At 33.4% G+C, this 18,544-nt stretch overlaps 4 protein-coding genes and 1 long non-coding RNA gene across 5 annotated transcripts; 2 read left to right on the top strand and 3 right to left on the bottom strand.

The window, feature by feature from the left end:
• Positions 1–1,638: 1,638 nt before the first annotated feature.
• On the bottom strand, positions 1,639–4,063 carry LOC106367407. Its single transcript, XR_001273848.3, has 2 exons — positions 2,652–4,063; positions 1,639–2,058 (listed from the first exon to the last, which is right to left on the bottom strand). It is a non-coding gene; the product is annotated as an uncharacterized LOC106367407 (long non-coding RNA).
• Positions 4,064–5,572: 1,509 nt separating this feature from the next.
• Positions 5,573–6,010, top strand: BNAA09G54110D. Its single transcript, XM_013803035.1, has one exon. It carries the CDS (start codon positions 5,573–5,575, stop codon positions 6,008–6,010), a length of 438 nt encoding a protein of 145 aa, XP_013658489.1.
• Positions 6,011–9,669: 3,659 nt separating this feature from the next.
• BNAA09G54120D (O-fucosyltransferase 8) lies at positions 9,670–12,711 on the top strand. The gene is made up of 10 exons (XM_013807171.3): positions 9,670–9,812; positions 10,085–10,487; positions 10,576–10,653; positions 10,735–10,911; positions 10,997–11,085; positions 11,165–11,282; positions 11,384–11,527; positions 11,608–11,933; positions 12,006–12,246; positions 12,315–12,711. The coding sequence occupies exons 2-10, from the start codon at positions 10,119–10,121 to the stop codon at positions 12,618–12,620; spliced, it is 1,848 nt and encodes a 615-aa protein (XP_013662625.1). The 5' UTR covers positions 9,670–9,812; positions 10,085–10,118; the 3' UTR covers positions 12,621–12,711.
• Positions 12,605–14,817, bottom strand: LOC106367409 (SAP30-binding protein). The gene is made up of 6 exons (XM_013807172.3): positions 14,276–14,817; positions 13,805–14,006; positions 13,411–13,542; positions 13,199–13,293; positions 13,008–13,102; positions 12,605–12,845 (listed from the first exon to the last, which is right to left on the bottom strand). The coding sequence occupies exons 1-6, from the start codon at positions 14,645–14,647 to the stop codon at positions 12,779–12,781; spliced, it is 963 nt and encodes a 320-aa protein (XP_013662626.1). The 5' UTR covers positions 14,648–14,817; the 3' UTR covers positions 12,605–12,778.
• Positions 14,818–17,243: 2,426 nt separating this feature from the next.
• Positions 17,244–18,463, bottom strand: BNAA09G54140D (uncharacterized protein At2g34160). Its single transcript, XM_013804221.3, has 5 exons — positions 18,242–18,463; positions 18,022–18,070; positions 17,799–17,861; positions 17,646–17,710; positions 17,244–17,528 (listed from the first exon to the last, which is right to left on the bottom strand). The coding sequence occupies exons 1-5, from the start codon at positions 18,359–18,361 to the stop codon at positions 17,433–17,435; spliced, it is 393 nt and encodes a 130-aa protein (XP_013659675.1). The 5' UTR covers positions 18,362–18,463; the 3' UTR covers positions 17,244–17,432.
• Positions 18,464–18,544: the final 81 nt, after the last annotated feature.

Raw genomic sequence — 18,544 nt, forward strand, 5'->3', positions numbered from 1 at the left:
AGTGATTGTTGCAAAACGTCAACAACCGCAACCAACCGCAAAAGCTGCGTTTGCGGGTGATAGCGGAAAACCAGTCATACCTTTAGTCATAATTAATTTATTTCTAACCATACCGACTATATAAAGTAGTTAACATTACATACTAAGTGATCAAGACTATTTAACAATAAAGTTTGTTTAAAAAGACTATTTTACAATAGTAATGTATTGCTCCAATAGTAATGTATTGGAGATAGTAATGTATATACTAATTAGTAAAGACTATTTTACAATAGTAATGTATTGCTCCAATATACTAATTAGTAAGTAGATCAAACTACAAAATATATAAATATTGACATATAAATGTAATTGATTTTCTCTACACTATGGAATAGGCTCTTTGATGCAGCGGACAACTAGGTTGAACGGTCGATCAAGGAACCTTTAGGGTTCTTAGAGACATGTTCTTGGATCGATCAAGAGTTTCTTTCGATAGCTTTTTAGACCAACTTTCTGAATAAGATAAATTTAATCGAATCTTGTTCAAGGCAATTCAAAATAGATGAATTGAATCAAATCTTTTTTAAAGTAATAAGCAAAAACTCTATTATTAATTATCAAAGTCTAAATACAACTTTAGGCTTGAATGCCTATATAATAAATCTTTAAATCTAGAAAACCCTAATTTTAATTAAAATAGAAAAACCAATAAAATATGGAAAATACAAATGAAAGTAAATATCTTAATTGATTCCAAATAATAAAGTAAATAATAAGATATTTGGATATATTCCAAATACTTATCTGTATCACTCTTCCACGCTTTCATATTAATTAGCAGATTACAGTGACCCCTAAAGAAGAATGCTTAAATAGACGACGTTTTGGAGATAAAATGGCATTTCGTCATGCTGCATGTACATCAATACTAGAAGAAAACTTTACGCGCAGTGAAATTTGTTGTCATGCGGTTTACCTTCATCTATATGACTATATTAAGTGTTACCATAATTATCACTTGTGGTTACTGGTCTGTGTTATATATGTATGGTCTGACGGATTGACAGAAGCACAAAATGTAGCTTAAATAGTTACTGTGACACATTGCTAACATATTTTGTACGAAGTTCCGAGCTGGAGTTGACGTACAAGGAGAAGGTCCCGTTAAATTGCGTTTAGGATACTTGCATACATGTGCTCTATGAAACATGGGATGTGCCACCGAATATGCTAATATCTAAGACATACGTGCATGAAATGAAACCACATACATACACTCTATATATAGTACTATTGCAATGGTTGAACTTAAGCTATTACTCAAAATAATTTGAAATAAGTATAGAATGATCAATAGTTTGAAAGAAGAAGATGCATGGTTGGGTTACAGGACAAATACTCCATTGGCAGATAATTTCCGCTACATATATATATATATATATATATATATATATATATATATATATATATATATATATATATATATATATATCATTTGAATATTAGAGCATCATTATCCCAAAGACCCATTTAGAGTCTCTTATTCTTTTTTTAATACTTTTAAGTAGTAAATGTGAGTTAAGAGATAACATTAAGAGACTCTAACATTTATATGCTCCAATGCAAGTCTCTTAATTTAGAGTTCTTAAAAAAAAATTATCAAACATTTTTTTTTATAGAACTCAACTTCACTTCAAAACTCTTTCACTACCATACACAACATCTTCATAAAAACTCTAATTCATGTCTTCAATTCTTTAGATTCACTGCTAAACCTCAACAACTTCAATTAACACACACATGAAACATATCAAGCAACACTGCATCCTTGATCCTTCTCCTTAAGCGACTAAAAAGTACAAGTCTAAACAGGTGCTAAATTCAAAAAACTAATCCACATATACCTGCAGTCATGGCGTAGATTGCGAACCAAAAGACTGGTCGGGAGGTCCGCACTACGACCTCCATAACAGACTCCTCTAGGGCTTGGGCTTGTTCGACCCCTCCTCCCATAACCCCTTGGTGGTGACGGAGTGTAGCTCCTTCCCCTCATTGCAGCAAGCTACAACATCCACCCTGCATCAAACCAAAATAGCAGCTTAATAATAGAAGCTTATGATACAAAAACCGTGTCTCTTGTATTCTTTGATAGAGAAAAACATGCCACGTATAAGTTAAGAGAAATCAATAAACAAATGGATGCATCACTCTGCATATCTATGCTTACTTACTTTACACTGATTACTATCAAACATAATCAAACCAAGCATCAAAGAAGAGAGCACTGTCACTGCAAAAATAATGAAGCTGAATACTCTAATAAACACCCTATAACTCGAAGACCTCTTGCAAAACTAACTTCATCTTCCCTGGAATGACAGCATAAGCCTTTCCACAACTAAAATATAAAGTTTCTGTTTTTCTATGCCCAAGGAACAAAAGGATAGAAGCAAAAAACTCATCCCACATGTATTTCGTTTTACAGGAACTAAACAAGCCTATGCTCAGAATCAGTTAAGCAGCTGAACTCAAGCACAAAGCGAGGCAGAAATCTCTTCTAATACGATTCTCTAAAAACAAACTTGAATTACTGAACTCTCCTCTGTCAACCACCAACCAAAACTATGATTCAATCAATGCAAAAAATACACAGATACTCAAAAACGTACCTCGTCTTCAGGCTCGCTCAGATTACTATCTTCAATGATCGGACGACTCCTCACTCTCAATAGAAATCACTCTTCTTGGCACGATGGATTCTTTGTGGTGGTCGGAGACGATTTGCTCCGGAGCTCCAGACTCGCTAGAAGCCACCGTTGATTTGCTTGTCTTCGAGAGAAAGAGAAATGCGAACCAAAGCGAACCAAAGAAACACACGCTCCTCCTCTCTCCTCTCATTTTGCCAACACGTGGCCTCAAATACGGTCTCTTCTTGTCCCCAAATTAAAGACGTCTCTTATGTTTATTAACTTTTTTGATTTATTTTTAATGCCTAATTAACTTAAGAGACCGGCTAAAGACGCCGATAAAGATGGTCTTAGTTGCCTGATATATATGTATGAAAGAAACAATTTACTGCCAAAGGAGATTTTCCCCGCAATCCATCCCATGCAAAAGAACTACATACAAGAATCATCTTGCAAAACACATAATAAAGCTGGTACGGTAAATATTTTAGTGTCGTAATGTTTAGTATGGAAATATTTTAGTGACGTTCGAGTGAGTTTCAATAGTTGACTAAAGATGTCATTGGCTCTTCGACTATCACAGCATCTCTAGTCTCTACAGAGCGCGTGAGTAACGCGTTCGTCATGGGTCCAGCTTCAGTCTTCGGATATTATTTGTTACTAGTTTACTACTAACCAATAGAAGGTAATAGTAATGTTATGGGATTTGTTTTTGTTTTTGTAAAATAGGTCAATACAGCCAAATAAAGAATTTACTATATACTTTGAATTTTCCGAAAACCAGATGTAATAAACACTTGCGTTCTCGACGACACAAATAACACTTATGTCTTAACCTATTTAATAAACATGTTTGTTACTTTAAAAAAATATATTTATTTATTAATTTGATTTTAAAATGGCAGACAAAATTACATATATCAAAAATTTATCACTATGTATTTTAATAAAATAAATCATAAATTATATATTCTTCTCTTAATCTTTCCAAAAAAAAATAAATCAAATTATGTGCGCAAATTTTTATAAAAAATATTGAAAATCAGATTTTTAATACAGAAATATATTTATTGTTACATAGCCAACATGACTTAACTATTGAAAGTTGTCATTTTAGCATTTTATTCGTCATTATTTTGTCTTTTTTACCTCGAAAAAATGTTCAAATTTTAGTCCTTTTACCTTAGCTCAATATGAATCATGATGAAAATCCCCCATGTTATTTTTCAAAAAAATAAAAATCTCCGATGTTTAAAATAGTAACCTGACAACAAAACCAACATATTATGTTAAATATGTATTAAAATTTGGAAAATATCATGGTGTGTAGAAAACTATAGAGAGTAAGTTGGTTATATTATTTTATCTGACATAATTTATTAATAAACTAATATGATTATGTGGAAAAAAAAACTGTTTTGTGAGAACATAAAACAGCATTTTTAATTATATTTCAATCGATAGGTTTTTTTTGTCAAATCGATAGGTTAGATAATTTTATCTGACATAATTTATTAATAAAATAATATAATAATGTGAAATAAAATAAAAAAATTTCAGAACGTAAAACAACATTTTTAATTATATTTCAATCGATAGGTCAATAGTTTAGTTATTGTTGTAAAAAAATTATATTTCTACCACTTGATTATTTACCAAGATAGATTAATACCATATACAATGGTAATAACACCCACTTCATTTTTAACACCCTATTTTTCATCTTTTAACTTTCCACATCATCTTTTCTCTTTTTTACTTCATTTATTCAGCACCTACTTCATCTTAACTCTTTACAATGGTTTGTTTTAAAAATTTCAACACCCTACCCTACTATTTTAATTTATATATTTATCCTTTACAACATAATATTTACATATTAATAATTTGATTGTAATTATCTTGAAAACTAAAATAACATATAAAGATTATTTTTGGGATCTATTTAACAAAAAAAGGTTTAAACACACAAAAATAGTTGATTATAATAAATATAATATTTTTTTATGTATCCAAATAAAATGAAAATAATCTCTATTTATAGATAAAAAAGAAATCTTGAATTTTGATATAATTTTTATATTTTTAAATTTTTTTTATTATATATAAATGCTTTCGAATTATTGAGTGAAAATAAAAATCAAAAGAAATCTGCACAACTAATGAGAAGTTTTCTGTCCAACTATTAAGCGACATGTTGGGCCACAATTTTTTTGTTTCAACAGTTGAAATTCTTCAATACTTGTTGAATCCATGTAGATATACATAATATTTCAACACCCTCATTGGAAGGCTTTTAACAGTTGAAACTCATTTTCAACACACCCACTGTGGGTGGTTTAATAAACAAAAATCCATGGGTTGTTAGCTAATTTCTTCTTAGACCATCATTAATTTCAGTCTCTTAATTGGGGTTTTTAATCTCGCGTAAGAGACGGTTCTTAACTTTTTTTAGATTTTAACTAAGAAAAATTAAGAACCGTCTCTTAAATATATAAGAGCCGTCTTTTAGCTGAAAAATATAAAAAAAAGTGTCAAATCATAAGTTAAGAACCCTGACTAAGAGACCGGGGTTAATCGTTCCCTTAAAACTATTTTTCTATTCGGATTTACTGTTCCACATCCGTGTGCCTATTACACCTACAAATTTGACTTCCCCTACGTGTAGATGTGTAATATGAACAAGACTCGTACTAATTATATTTTAATCTTCCTTTCGTGACCTGTTCAGATATATTTATATAAAATAGTTTGAGAATCCAAATGAAAAACGTGAATTTTGAAAGGCTAGTAAGTCATAACCACACGTCAATATCTATTTACATACAAGTTACATTCTCTGTCTCACACAATCTGAATAACAAAAGTTTTCTGAAGCTCTTCGATTCTTGAAGGCTCGAGAGATGGAAACAAGCAAGAGCTCAGAAAATACCTTTAAACAAAACCAAGATTTCAAGACCGAAGGAAAAGTGCTGGAGGCCCGGAGAACCAGAGGAGGAAGAAGGAGGAGTGAGAGTGTGTCTGATTTAGAAGCTGAGGAGACCAAAGGGTTTATAGATTTAGGTTTTGTTTTCACCGAAGAAGACTTGAATTCGGAGTTGCCTGAGATACTTCCGGGACTGCAGACGTTTCTCCATCGGGAAGAACAGAGTAAGACAGACTCTTCCGTTCCGAGACCTTACTTGTCGGAGGCATGGGAACTTCACAGCAATAAATGGAGTGAAAGAGCAAAGAAAGATTCAATTGTTTTAGACTTGAGAATGGCTAAGATATGTAGTGAGACGAACATGAAGGATTGTCTCAAATGGTGGGCTCGTTCTGTAGCTTCTAGTCTCAAATGAGATCCAATTTTATTTACTAATTCTTCATTAACCATTGGTGGCATTTCTATTCTACTTCAACCTGATCTCTGAGCTGAGAGCCGAGTATCCTACCAACTATACTACATCAATTTTTTTTCTTTTGAACAACATACTACAACAAATTATAAACCTTTCATAACATACAAGCAGTGACGGCCCAACATAGTAAATTTTGTTTATTTGGTTTTTTTTTTTTTTGCTAAATTGTGAATATTCATAAAATGAAAATTTTTAGGTTTACAAGCCTAGTTTTGTGCTATCTTGGCAAAAAAGTTAAAAACAAGTATAACACGTGAGTTTAATTTTGATGACTAAGTCATCTAATCTATACTGACATTAGGGATGTGAATTTTCTCCTATGCCTTCTCGCCGTAATGGTATTACGAACGTCGCGGTCGACTGCTTTGAAAGTGATATCCGTTGGGGTGAAACCGCTGAGATGAATTGCTGCATTACGTTGTCTCCAGATATTGTATACGGTTGACTGAGTGACTAGCTTCCTAAGGGTTGATGGAGCAGAAACTGTCGAAGCTCTAGTCCAGGAGAGGAGTTCATCCCAGGTTAGGAGACGACGATGTGGGTCCAGTCGGGCGAAGCTTTTGTTCCAGATAGAGACGCTGTAGGGACACGATAAGAATAGGTGTTCTCTGTTTTACTCATGACCGTTGCAGAAGCAGCAAGTTGTTTGCACATTTAGACCCCATGACGCGAGCCTCATTTTTGTTGGGAGCCTGTTTAGAGTTGCAAGCCACATGGTGAAGGCTTGCCTGGGAATTGCACCACTGAACCAAACTGATTTAGTCCATTGTTTTGGAGAGGACCTTGGTCTGAGGGCCTCCCAAGTCTTCAACGAAGAGAATCCATTACAGATTTTGGTGTTGACGGACATTTGTTTATTTGGTTATTGCTTGTTGTATTTTAACGGATTTGAAAATCCGAACTAAATCTAGTATTATTGGTTCTATGATTTTCAAATTTGTATTAAAATCAAGTGTTATTGGTTTAATGATTCATAAATTATATATCAAACCAAGTGTTATTCAATCGTACGGATTTACTAATAAATTTGATTTTATAATGGATTTGTTTGAATTTTTTTTGTTAAAAATACAAAGATTCAAATCCGGGAGAAAACTTTTGGATTTGTAAATACTAATCTGAAATTTTTTAAAATCTGTATATTTTACTTGAATTTATAAATACTACATAGATTTCTAAATTAATCAAAATATATAAACTAATAACACCTCCACGTGTGTATATTCTACTATATAAAAGGGACTAAATTCAAGGCTTTTGAGACTATCCACCTCAGCCAAAATATTCTCATCTAAAAAGAATTAAAAATAAATATTATTTAGAAAATCATTAACTAACATACAACTTTTGATATTTCTAAAAATTTCAAATTTGTAACTGCTAATTTATTAATAGAATCATATATCATATTGAATTATGTTATATTTTAATCGTTAGACTTTAAGGGTAAATAAATTATTAATTTATAATATATATAATTTATAACTTTATATTGTAGTTATAAATAAAGAGAAAATAACCGGGAAGGATGAAGAAGCTCATGTAAAATTATGTAATTAAAATGGTAAAATGGTGAGTATGATGAGGTGAATCTAAGAAAATTTGTAGTACAAATTATGGTGCTTTATTCGTCCACTATAATGATTTAAAATAAAATATATATTCACATAAATAAGTCAATATTTGTTGTTTTTTTTTTTGGTAAGATGTTAAGATTATTATTTTCTAAAAGGTAACACTGTTGTTTTTAAACAACTTATTACATCAAGGAAACAAAAACAACCAACAACAACTCAAAGTAAAAAAAGCCTTAAGGAAGTCTTATACAAGAAATATAAAAAGAAGTAGAGAAGATGAGAAAGAAGAACTTACCGGGTAAGAGAGGAGACGGTCACGCATCATACGGTCGAAAGAGGCAAGGATGACTGATGAAGGTGAGGAGACAGCTGTGAACACACGAGCATTACGCTCTTTTCACAACAGGTAGATGGCTGACTGAAAGTAGAGCTTGATGACTGGAGTAGCATGTGCATCTACGTTGACGCGAGGTTGATTGATCTAGGCTGCAACAGAGTGTAGATCAGCCGGAGGAGAAATCCAAACTTCAGCAGCAAAAGGCTCCCATATCAAGCGAGAGAAAGAGCACTCAAAGAAGAGATGATGGTGAGTCTCTATTTCCAGATTACAAAGGACGCACGTTCCTGAGACATTTAATCCCCAACGCCTCAATCGATCCTTGGTTGGCAGTCTTCTCCGCAAAGCCAGCCATGATATAAACGCATTACGTGGAATATGTTCCTTGAACCAAATATTCTTGTGCCAATATTTATTGTTGATAGTGTTTATATTCTTTTCTGACATTAGTATCCATATTTTTTGATAAACTGATCCAAAGAGATTAGTTTGTGGAGCTAACCAAACGAGGATTATAGTGTTTACTTTGGAAAAAGTAATAGGTTGAATGATAGATGGCGTGCGTGCCTTTTCACATGGAAATCTGCACATATATTAAAATTGTAAGTTTTGAATCATAGAGAAAATATAGTGTATATGACTGAAGTTGGTACATTCCGAAACTAAAGATGGCTAAAATTCTTCTTTGTCAAAATGCATAGATGTGAATCTTATATGAATAGAGTTCTACATTGCTTATAGCAGTGTAATAAACTCTGTGTGTAAAGGACAAAAAATGTTATATAAGTAAAAACAAAAATTATGATTTTTTTCTTGTGCCTATAGGCTCTTCGCAATTTGAAGAAGAAAGAACATATTGTCTGAAAATCTTTGGCTCGGTCAAATTTTATCCAGTTGTTTATAAAACTGTTGTTATCTGATTCATGTAATTTTTCAGTGTTGATTTAAAAGCCCAAAAAACCCATCTATACTGACTTTTTGATATTTTTTCTGTGATTTGAATTTAAAAAGAAATAAAACTTTCGATAAGTTATGTAAACTCAGAACAAGTATTTAGCTTTAGAAATCATTTACATGTTTCAAACTTATAATATATACATATATAATGTTTAAAATTATGCATATAAAACCTGTGTAAAATGTGTCTGAATATGTTTCTCTTCTTTAATGTGTTAATCATACTATATATAACATTATTTTAAAATTTCAAAAAGTTTATGTCACTCTCACATACAAAAAACCATCAATAAAAAATATAATTCTCCATCTACGACAAAAAAAATAAAAATTATTAACATATAAATTTAAATTAAGAAAAACTAATATTGGAAAAACAAGAAGTTAATATAAAAGAAAAAAAATTAACAAATAATATTATAAATAAAATAAATTTATAAGACACAATCCGCGCGAAGCGCGGAAAAAAATCTCTAGTATAAACAATAAACAACGAAAACATGGATTTTTAATCTAAGTGCCTTGATCAGCCGTTTATGTCTGCATAATACAAGGACTAAATAATATTATTTAATACAAACGGAAAATAGAGCAAATGTTGCATCACGTGATTCTCGGATCCATGCTTAAACAACAAAATGGGGTTGAAAATGGAAAAAATAAAATCAAGGGGCAGGTTCTTTAGATTCCTGACAGATTTCTTCGATTTGGGTATTTATTAAAGCTTCAAACACACGCAAAAAAAAAAAGCATTTAAAGTCATGGAGATCGGCAACGACAGAAGAACTAGAAAGCAGAAGAACAGAAGCTTTCTGTTCTGGTTTAATTTGTTGTCATGCAGCTATCGCCATACCTAATCTTTTTCATTGAGGTTTACGTCGTGGCCCTTCTCATCCCAATACAAATTTATTTATATAGCAATCTTTTTACGTTTACCCTATTTCTTGCCTTGCGTTTTACTCTTTCCTTATAAAAATTCAGACATTTCTCAACAAACTCTTCTAGCTTCACTTAGAATTAATATGTTCTGTTTTGTATTTCCCCGGACCTTTTTGTTACCCATTTTTCATATTTTATTGTTAGAAATTTCTGGCTTCATTGATTCTTAATCTAGCTCTGTTCCTGATTGTTTCCATTACATAGTTTATGAGCTGAGAGAGAGAGAGAGATAAGATCAATGGGTAAACAAGGATTACCGAGAAGTCCTCGACCTGAAACGAGAGATAAAGAAGAGAAGAGTGGGAGAAGAAGTTTGGATTCTTTAACAGGAAACGATCTCTTCATTGGTAGAAGAATATTTGGAAGTGAAGTATCCAAGGCTCAAGGATCTAAACATGATCAAAGCTGTGGCAGTAGCAACAAGTTCAGTTACTCTTGGAAGCAGCAACATTCATGGCTTCGTAGGAACTTCAAGTCGATTCTTGTGATGATCTCTGTCACCAGTTTCATCTTCTTTATGGATTCCATTATGGTTTCGATCTTTCATTCGGATAGAAGCTCCGTGATGCAGGACATTTCAAGGTTGAGCAATGACACTCTACATAAGGTTTGAAAAAAATATCTTTTTACTAATTATTCATACTCTTCCATTTTTATTGGTTCTTATTGTTGTATTTTTATGTATGTAAACTAAGAATGGATCATCTCAAGATGCTTCACCGGTGCAAATGTATAGCCGTTTACTATACTTAGCTTCAAATTCTCTTGCAAAGGTTAGTGAAAACTTACAAAACTGTTTTTCCTTTTCTGTGTTTTTGAAACGTTAGTAATCTTGTTTTTCATTGTGCTACAAGAACGTATTCCAACCCGATACACCGACTTTTCAAGAGGAAAGATCTTCAAAGTCATCACAGTGGAAGCCTTGTGCTGATAATAACAAACAAGCTGAGGCATTAGAGAAGTCTAGAGAAATGAACAACGGTTACATTATGGTTAGTGCAAATGGTGGCCTTAATCAGCAGCGCGTGGCTGTAAGTATATACCAAACTAATCAATAACGATCTTTGATTCATCAAGAAAATATGTATGTACAGTGATTGCGTTATTTTCTTGCAGATCTGCAACGCTGTTGCGGTTGCTTCTCTGCTTAACGCTACTCTAGTGCTCCCTCGGTTTCTTTACAGCAATGTCTGGAAAGATCCTAGGTATTTTACCTACCCGAGACTTGGTACTTATTACGAAGATAATGGTTTGTTGATGTCTGAGAAAATGCGTAAACTGCAGCCAATTTGGTGATATATACCATGAGGAACGTTTCATCGAGTACCTGAAAGATGAGGTGCATATAGTGAAGGATCTTCCTCAACATCTAAAACATATTGATAACAAGAATCTCAGCTTGGTGTGTTCTTTTTGCATTCTCTTATTTCTTTTTTTTAATCTTGTTTATTTTCTTGGAGTTGAAAAACTCATAAATCATAATGTGTTGTTAATTTTTCATAGGTTACTGATGCAGAGCTTGTAAAAGAGGCAAAGCCGGATGATTACATCAAACATGTTCTTCCTTTGTTAAAGAAGTATGGAATGGTTCATCTTTTTGGATACGGGAATCGTCTCGGTTTTGATCCGTTGCCTTTTGATGTTCAGGTGCACAAATATATAAGAGGATGCATAACTAGTTTATTCAGTTTGGTTCTTGGAAATGATAAGGGTTGTTGAATTTACAGAGATTACGATGTAAGTGCAATTTTCACGCGTTGAAATTCGCTCCCAAGATTCAAGAAGCAGGATCGCTGCTGGTTAAACGGATTAGACGATATGAAACTTCGCGGAGCAAACTGGAGGAAGCATTGCTTGGTGAATCCATGGTGAAATATTCAGCAAAAGAAGATCAAGAACCGTTGAAGTATCTTGCTTTACATCTAAGGTTTGAAGAGGACATGGTTGCTTACTCTCTATGCGATTTTGGAGGAGGAGAAACCGAACGTAAAGAGCTTCAAGCTTACCGAGAAGATCATTTCCCTCTTCTCCTCGAACGTTTGAAGGAATCAAAGTACATATAACATTTCCCACTTCAATGTCTTTAAAATGAATCTTGTTCACTTTTTTCTCTGGGTCTTCTCAGGGCTGTTTCTCCAGAAGAGTTGAGGAAAACAGGAAGGTGTCCATTGACACCAGAGGAAGCAACTCTAGTTCTTGCTGGTCTTGGATTCAAAAGAGGAACATATATATACTTAGCTGGATCCCAAATCTATGGAGGTTCTTCTCGTATGCTTCCTTTAACAACTCTTTACCCGAATCTTGTGACTAAAGAAACGCTTCTTACACCACAAGAACTCGCACCATTCAAGAACTTCTCTTCTCAGGTAAAAACTCATCATAAGTAGTGGTAGCCATACAAACCGAACTCAATGGTTTGAACTCTGTTTTGCAGCTAGCTGCATTGGATTTCATAGCTTGTGCAGCTTCAGATGTGTTTGCAATGACTGATTCTGGTAGTCAACTATCGTCCTTAGTCTCTGGATTTAGAACATACTATGGCAACGGTCACGCGCCAACACTGAGACCTAACAAGAAGAGGCTTGCAGCGATCTTATCAGAGAGTGAAACAATAAAGTGGAAGACTTTTGAGAATCGTGTGAAGAAAATGATAGAGGAAGGTCACAAAGTTCGGCTTAGGCCTTATGGACGCAGTATCTATAGACAACCGAAATGCCCAGAATGTATGTGTAAATTTTGATTCTTGCAACGTAAAACATTACTCTTCTGACAATTTTGATGTTTCGTTAGTACAAAATAGAATAAAGACATTGTATATCATTGATTCTAGGTTTGTGATCACTATAAAACATTGAAAGATGTTGAACAAGAACCTCTTTAGAATCTCTTACTATTGTCTCAACTTCTTCTCTCCAGTTTCCTCTCCGAAGATTTTCTTCCTTCCACCTCTCGCCTCCGTTGTTGCCTGTATGGTTGAGACAAAACCACATACTTAGATTCCTCAGTAAAAGGACATGATGAACTTGGAAAACGAAAGTTTCCAAAAAGATGTGTTCCTAGAGAACATTGCAAAACCCGGACAATCAGATCATGACTCAAGATTCCATAATTTAATACTACAACTTACGCAAAAGCTGAGTATCCAGAACCAGCACTTGCACTAGATACAGGAGCTGCATTAGTCCCAGCTGCTAGAGGTGGATTCTTCACATCCCCATCAACCTGATTTAACAAAAAAAAAAACGAAGTCAATGAAGAACTAAACATGCCAGAATCTTCTGATAATCTCATTCTAGACATTTGTATCTGATAAAATACCTTATCCCATTTGGATTTCTTGTTCGGTCTACCATCACGAGCAGCGATATCAGTTGGTACAGAGGGCAATCCAGTAGTAGCTAAAGCTGGAACACCTGAGATTTACCAAACTCCTATTATCCATTAAATCTCGCAGAGATGTAGCTGAGATATATAAAGAACCAAACCGACAACTTTTTTTTTTCTCTAACTCCCTGCGACTTAAAACACACCTGGGATGGGGATGTTAGGCTTTTGAGCAGCGAATACCGCCCCAGGTTGAGTGCCAACAGAAACAAAGTCAAGCCTTTGGTTCTTCTTGCTTTCCTGTTCCTTCCTTTCCCTCTCATGCTTCATGTCAAGTTCTGTAATTAACACATAAAAAAGGATCAACAAATATTGTAACATACGTACAACGCAGATAATGGTTATAACTAGCAACTAGCGATTCAAATGGGTGCATGACATTGAACAGAGTATCAAAAACATGGAACAAGATAGCAAAGATGTTTCTTACTCGGACAAAACTGGGACAAAAGTCAAAACAACAGAAGAAATATATGCAACTTATTCTTACAACGAAAGAAAAAAAAGAAGGAAGAAGCCATTAGAAGGTGGGAGTGTTACCTATTGCATCACAGAAGTCACTCGGATCATAACCATTAGGATCAAAAACGTCTTTACTGAAGCAAGAACCAGTCTGATCAATATCTTGATAACTGACAGCATGCAACAAGAAGTCAGGATTCCTATATTCCTTTCTATTACGCACTTCGTTATTGAAGCTCTTCCCCATCTTCTTCAAGCTCAAAAACTTATCTATTTTCCTCTGCAGTTACATCCACAAACTTGTCAAGTAAAATCACAAAAAAAATGTATCAGACCAAGCTCTAACTAATCAGACCTTAGAGAGATATGCTATCTCTAATCAAAAAGATCTAAACAACACGCTAAAAGTTCTTGCCTTGCCTACATTCATGTCTATAAACCACTTGAAAACATTCCAATCTAGTCCAAGAATCATTGCAAATCGACTCAAAGTTCAAAAGCATCAAACATGATTGTTCAAGATTATAACATTTGAAGCATCAAGCTTACTTGCAGGTCCTCGGAGCACTTGTCTTTGGGTCGTGGAGGAAGGAACTGATCCAACAACGTATCGTTACTTTCCCCAGAGGTATCATCTAGTGCTCTCTCAGACTCGAAATTCATTGGACTACTCCAATCGGGTTCGTCGTTGTCGAGAGAACGAGGCGTCGCCTGAGCGCTGGAAGCTCCACCATCGATGACCACCTTAGGCGTTCCAGAATCTTCTTGTCCTCTCTTTTTCTCCTCGTCCATGAAGTTAGCCTCTTCTTTAGTTCGTTCGGCTTCTTCCTCTTCCTCGGCGTCTTCCATCTCTTCGTCATCTTCGTCACTGTAAACGGACAGTAAGGCGATTCCTTCAGAGTGCTTCTTCTTCGACGCCATGATAAACTGCCTCAGCTCAATTCGGTGGAATTTAAATCGGATTGCAAGAACAGATCAGATTTGGGGGGAACGGAAACGAAGAATCTAGGGTTCGTCCCAAATTGAAATCGCAACCCCAACTTTTAGATCCACCGAATTCAAAGAACAACACATTATGTCTTTCCAACTGAAACGACGCAGTTTTATATATTGGAGCGTTTACTAAATGCTCCAATTACTACTACTTGGACTTGAATTAGTTTTGTTAAATCTAAGGCCCATTTAATAAGATTATGTTATGAAATGCTGTAGAGATTGATTGTTTCTAGTTTTTAGAATAGTTTTTGGTTTTTGTTTTTCCAAAAACCATTTTTTATCCAGCTTTTTATCAAAATGGCTTTCCTAAAATTCAAGGAAACTAGTTTTTAGAATAATTGTCAATTTCCAAACAAAAACCAAAAACCAGTTTTTTCTAGTTTTTTTGCTTAAAGTTTTTATTATTACAAATTTAACTTACCTAAAGCACTTTTTGGTGTAATACGTACGTAAGACATTATGGTACTACGATATAGATAATATGTAAGGCACTTTACCTAAGGCATTCTTGATTGCTAATAATAATCCACTAGGTTAAGATCCGCGCGGGATGAACATTATATATATAAATTATTTTATATATTATATGTTTATAACATATTATAAAATAATAAATATATATTGAATAATTAAAAAGTCATTATCTACTACTTATATAATTAAACTGATGCGAACATATAAATAAATTTTATAAATCGAAAAAATATTTTTTCTATTTGATAAGATATATAATTAAATTTAAATGATAGTAACATATATATGATATATTTTAATATTAATATATTAGATGATGTTTTTTGCTCTTTTTTTGTCATTTGTATCTGTTATAGCAAAAAATCTAAATTAGTGATACAAAATTTTCACTATGGAATTAATGGTTTAAGTAATTTATAATATTTTAAAAAAATTAAGTTGTCGATATTTTTTCAAATTTTTTATCAAAAAAATGTTCAAAGTAAATTTCAAAATTAAAATACTTATGTATTTTTATATGGCATATATTTTAATTAAAAATGATACATATATTTATATATCTTTTATTTTGATACTTATTAAATGAGACTTTCAACTTATATTATTTTTTAATTATTTGTATCATGTCATAACAAAAGTTTTAAATCATAGATCACAAAATTTGAATGTGAAACTTTTAACAGTTTTAGTAATTTATACTCGTTTTTTAAAATTCAAAATATAATATATTTTTTTTTAATTTTTATTATATGGTTACTATGATTGTTTAATTTATTTTAATAGCTTAAAATTAAACAAATATAATTATAATACACACTTATTTTTATCAAATCTTTATTATTCAAAATCATTAATTGTCATATATACTTTAGCCACATTAGGCAATTCCGTAATCTTAGTTAAGGAAATAATGAAACACATTAACAATGTATTTATTATGGTTTAATAAAAAGTTTATTATATATTTAGATGGACTAACCTATTTCTCTAAGGATTCTAAAAATCATTCTAGTGATGACACATGGGTACAAAAAAATGTTGCAATGCTTCTCAAATAATATATAAGGGATGATCACATCTATATAATACGGCACATTCTTTAAGATCATGGAATAAATAGGGTGGGTAGGCACAACCACCACACTACACGTATAGACGCAAAATACCTATGGCACATCTAAAGCATATTTCATCTACTGCAAAACCAAAAACCAAAAACCAAAATTCAAAAAACCAAAAGGTAAAAACTAAAAACTGAATACCAAAAACTAAAAACTAACGAAACAATCATCACCTTAGAATTGTTTGTTCTACAACTTTTATATTAGTTCAAATAATTGGGACTATTGCCTTTGGTGCTAAGAATGGCTGAGAACCAAAGTGGCTAGTTGGTGAAAAATATCCTTACTGCACACAAAACGGCCAAGTGTCCGAATGGAGGAGCGGGACAACTGTAGTTCTCCTGCACATTCAATTCTTCCGCACTGCATTCACCATTCAGTGTCTGAATGGAGGAGCAGGACAAGTGCAGTTCTCTTGCACATGCAGTTCTCCCGCACTGCATTCACCATTTACTATTTTCTGTTTGCAAAAGCAGTTCAAGCGGAAAATCTGCATGCAGTTCAATACTTTTTGTCTTTTAGTGAAAAAAACATCTCACCCGCCAACATTTGGTGGTGTTGATCTTCTTTTTTTAGTTTGGTCAATAAATAACTTTGTTTTACCAAATGTTGGCGGGTGAGATAAAGTTATTTATTGACCAAACTTAAAAAAAGCAGATCAACACCACCAAATGTTGGCAGGTGAGATCTTTTTTTTATAAAAAAAACAAAAAATATTTAACTGCATACAAATCTCCTGTTTGAACTGTTTTTGCAAACAGAAAAGAGTTAATGGCAAATGCAATGCGGAAGAACTGCATATACAGGAGATCTGCACTTGTCCCGCTCCTCCATTCGGAGGAGTCTTCCATTTTTCGCAGACCAGATTCTAAATCTTTCAAAATTAGTTATTTTACGGAAAACAAAAGATTTCAAAATCTGAGAAGTAACATTTTGAAACAACTTTTTTGGGTATACTTTTATGGTTCATATTTCGAAAACCGTTATGCAACATAATCTCTTCTACACCTATTACGCTAAATAAATCAAAATCAAAGTGTTTTAACAATAAGCAGCGAGCTACAGAACAAAGAAATCGGATCTTCGACAGAAATACAGACCAAAAGAAGAAGAAATCAGTTCTGCTCTTGAGCTTCTGCAGCCTCCTTCTCCTCATTGGCCGCAGCCATTAACTCGTCAAACTTGTCAGACTTAGCGAGCGTTATCTCAATCTACAAGTTGTCAAGTCATGGAACTCAAGTTTCACACAAGAATAATAATCATGGAACACAAGATTGATATCTACCACAACCTAAACAAAAGGAAACCATATTGTTGAGAAATATAACCTTGGCTTTCTGCACAGGACGTCCTCTTGAATCGTCCTTGATATCCACAGTCATAGTCATGATCTCTACAAGAAGAAACAATAAGCAAAACTTAGTCCCAGTAATCTTTGAAAATCTCTTGTAAAACAATTTGGTTATTCAAGATCTTCTTACTCTTTTCAACAGCAAAACCATTATTCTTCAATATCTCAGCAACGGTAACAACAGTAGCAATAGCTGCACAGTTCAAAATATTCAATAAGAAACCAGAACAATCTTTTCAAATAAAGCAAGTTCAGATTCTAAATCTCATGATAATAAATGGAAAAATTGCTATTATGGAAACAAATTTTGAGTTTAATAAACTCAGTTACATTGCTTAAAAGCCACACATTACCCATTCCAAGTGCAGACAACTCCACATCTGCGTACTGCTGCATGTACCTCTGTTAATGTCAACAAAATAAACATGTTAACAACACAGAGCACCACCAAATAACACATTCAAATGTTACAATAGATAGATACTCACATCAGTAATTACATGATAGATAGTAACTCAATAACAAACAGCAGGTAGAGTCCCTAGGTTTCAAACTTAAAAGGGGATTTAGTACCTTGGCGAGATTGACGTAGAAGAACAATGGTTTCTTAGTGTTGGAAACCTGAATCCGATTCTTCTTCTGGGTATCAACGCCCAAGCTCATGTTGTTCACTCCTTCAGTGATCCCTTCCATTAATTCTAACTATTGAAATAAACACTTATGTCCTCTTTTCTCTCCCACTCTGTCTCACAAACTGATAGAAAGAGACGATGAAGCTTCTCCGTTGTAACCAAACCCTCCCAAAAAACCCTAACTCGGTCACCGAAACGACATCGTTTAGATATATTACAATGGGCCGGTTTAAGGCCCAAACGG

This window comes from Brassica napus, chromosome A9, assembly GCF_020379485.1.
Source record: "Brassica napus cultivar Da-Ae chromosome A9, Da-Ae, whole genome shotgun sequence".
Taxonomy (NCBI): domain Eukaryota; kingdom Viridiplantae; phylum Streptophyta; class Magnoliopsida; order Brassicales; family Brassicaceae; genus Brassica; species Brassica napus.

Excerpts from the sequence above, each read along its gene's own strand:
- BNAA09G54120D (XM_013807171.3), top strand. The coding sequence starts at position 10,119 with ATGGGTAAACAAGGATTACCGAGAAGTCCTCGACCTGAAACGAGAGAT. Across the intron at positions 10,488-10,575 it reads GCAATGACACTCTACATAAG|AATGGATCATCTCAAGATGC; the intron begins GTTTGAAAAAAA and ends ATGTAAACTAAG. Across the intron at positions 10,912-10,996 it reads TTAATCAGCAGCGCGTGGCT|ATCTGCAACGCTGTTGCGGT; the intron begins GTAAGTATATAC and ends ATTTTCTTGCAG.
- BNAA09G54140D (XM_013804221.3), bottom strand. The coding sequence starts at position 18,361 with ATGGAAGGGATCACTGAAGGAGTGAACAACATGAGCTTGGGCGTTGAT. Across the intron at positions 18,071-18,241 it reads TCTACGTCAATCTCGCCAAG|AGGTACATGCAGCAGTACGC; the intron begins GTACTAAATCCC and ends TGACATTAACAG. Across the intron at positions 17,711-17,798 it reads TGGTTTTGCTGTTGAAAAGA|AGATCATGACTATGACTGTG; the intron begins GTAAGAAGATCT and ends TTCTTCTTGTAG.
- BNAA09G54110D (XM_013803035.1), top strand. The coding sequence starts at position 5,573 with ATGGAAACAAGCAAGAGCTCAGAAAATACCTTTAAACAAAACCAAGAT.
- LOC106367409 (XM_013807172.3), bottom strand. The coding sequence starts at position 14,647 with ATGGCGTCGAAGAAGAAGCACTCTGAAGGAATCGCCTTACTGTCCGTT. Across the intron at positions 13,103-13,198 it reads AGAAATCCAAATGGGATAAG|GTTGATGGGGATGTGAAGAA; the intron begins GTATTTTATCAG and ends TTGTTAAATCAG. Across the intron at positions 12,846-13,007 it reads TCTGGATACTCAGCTTTTGC|GCAACAACGGAGGCGAGAGG; the intron begins GTAAGTTGTAGT and ends TCAACCATACAG.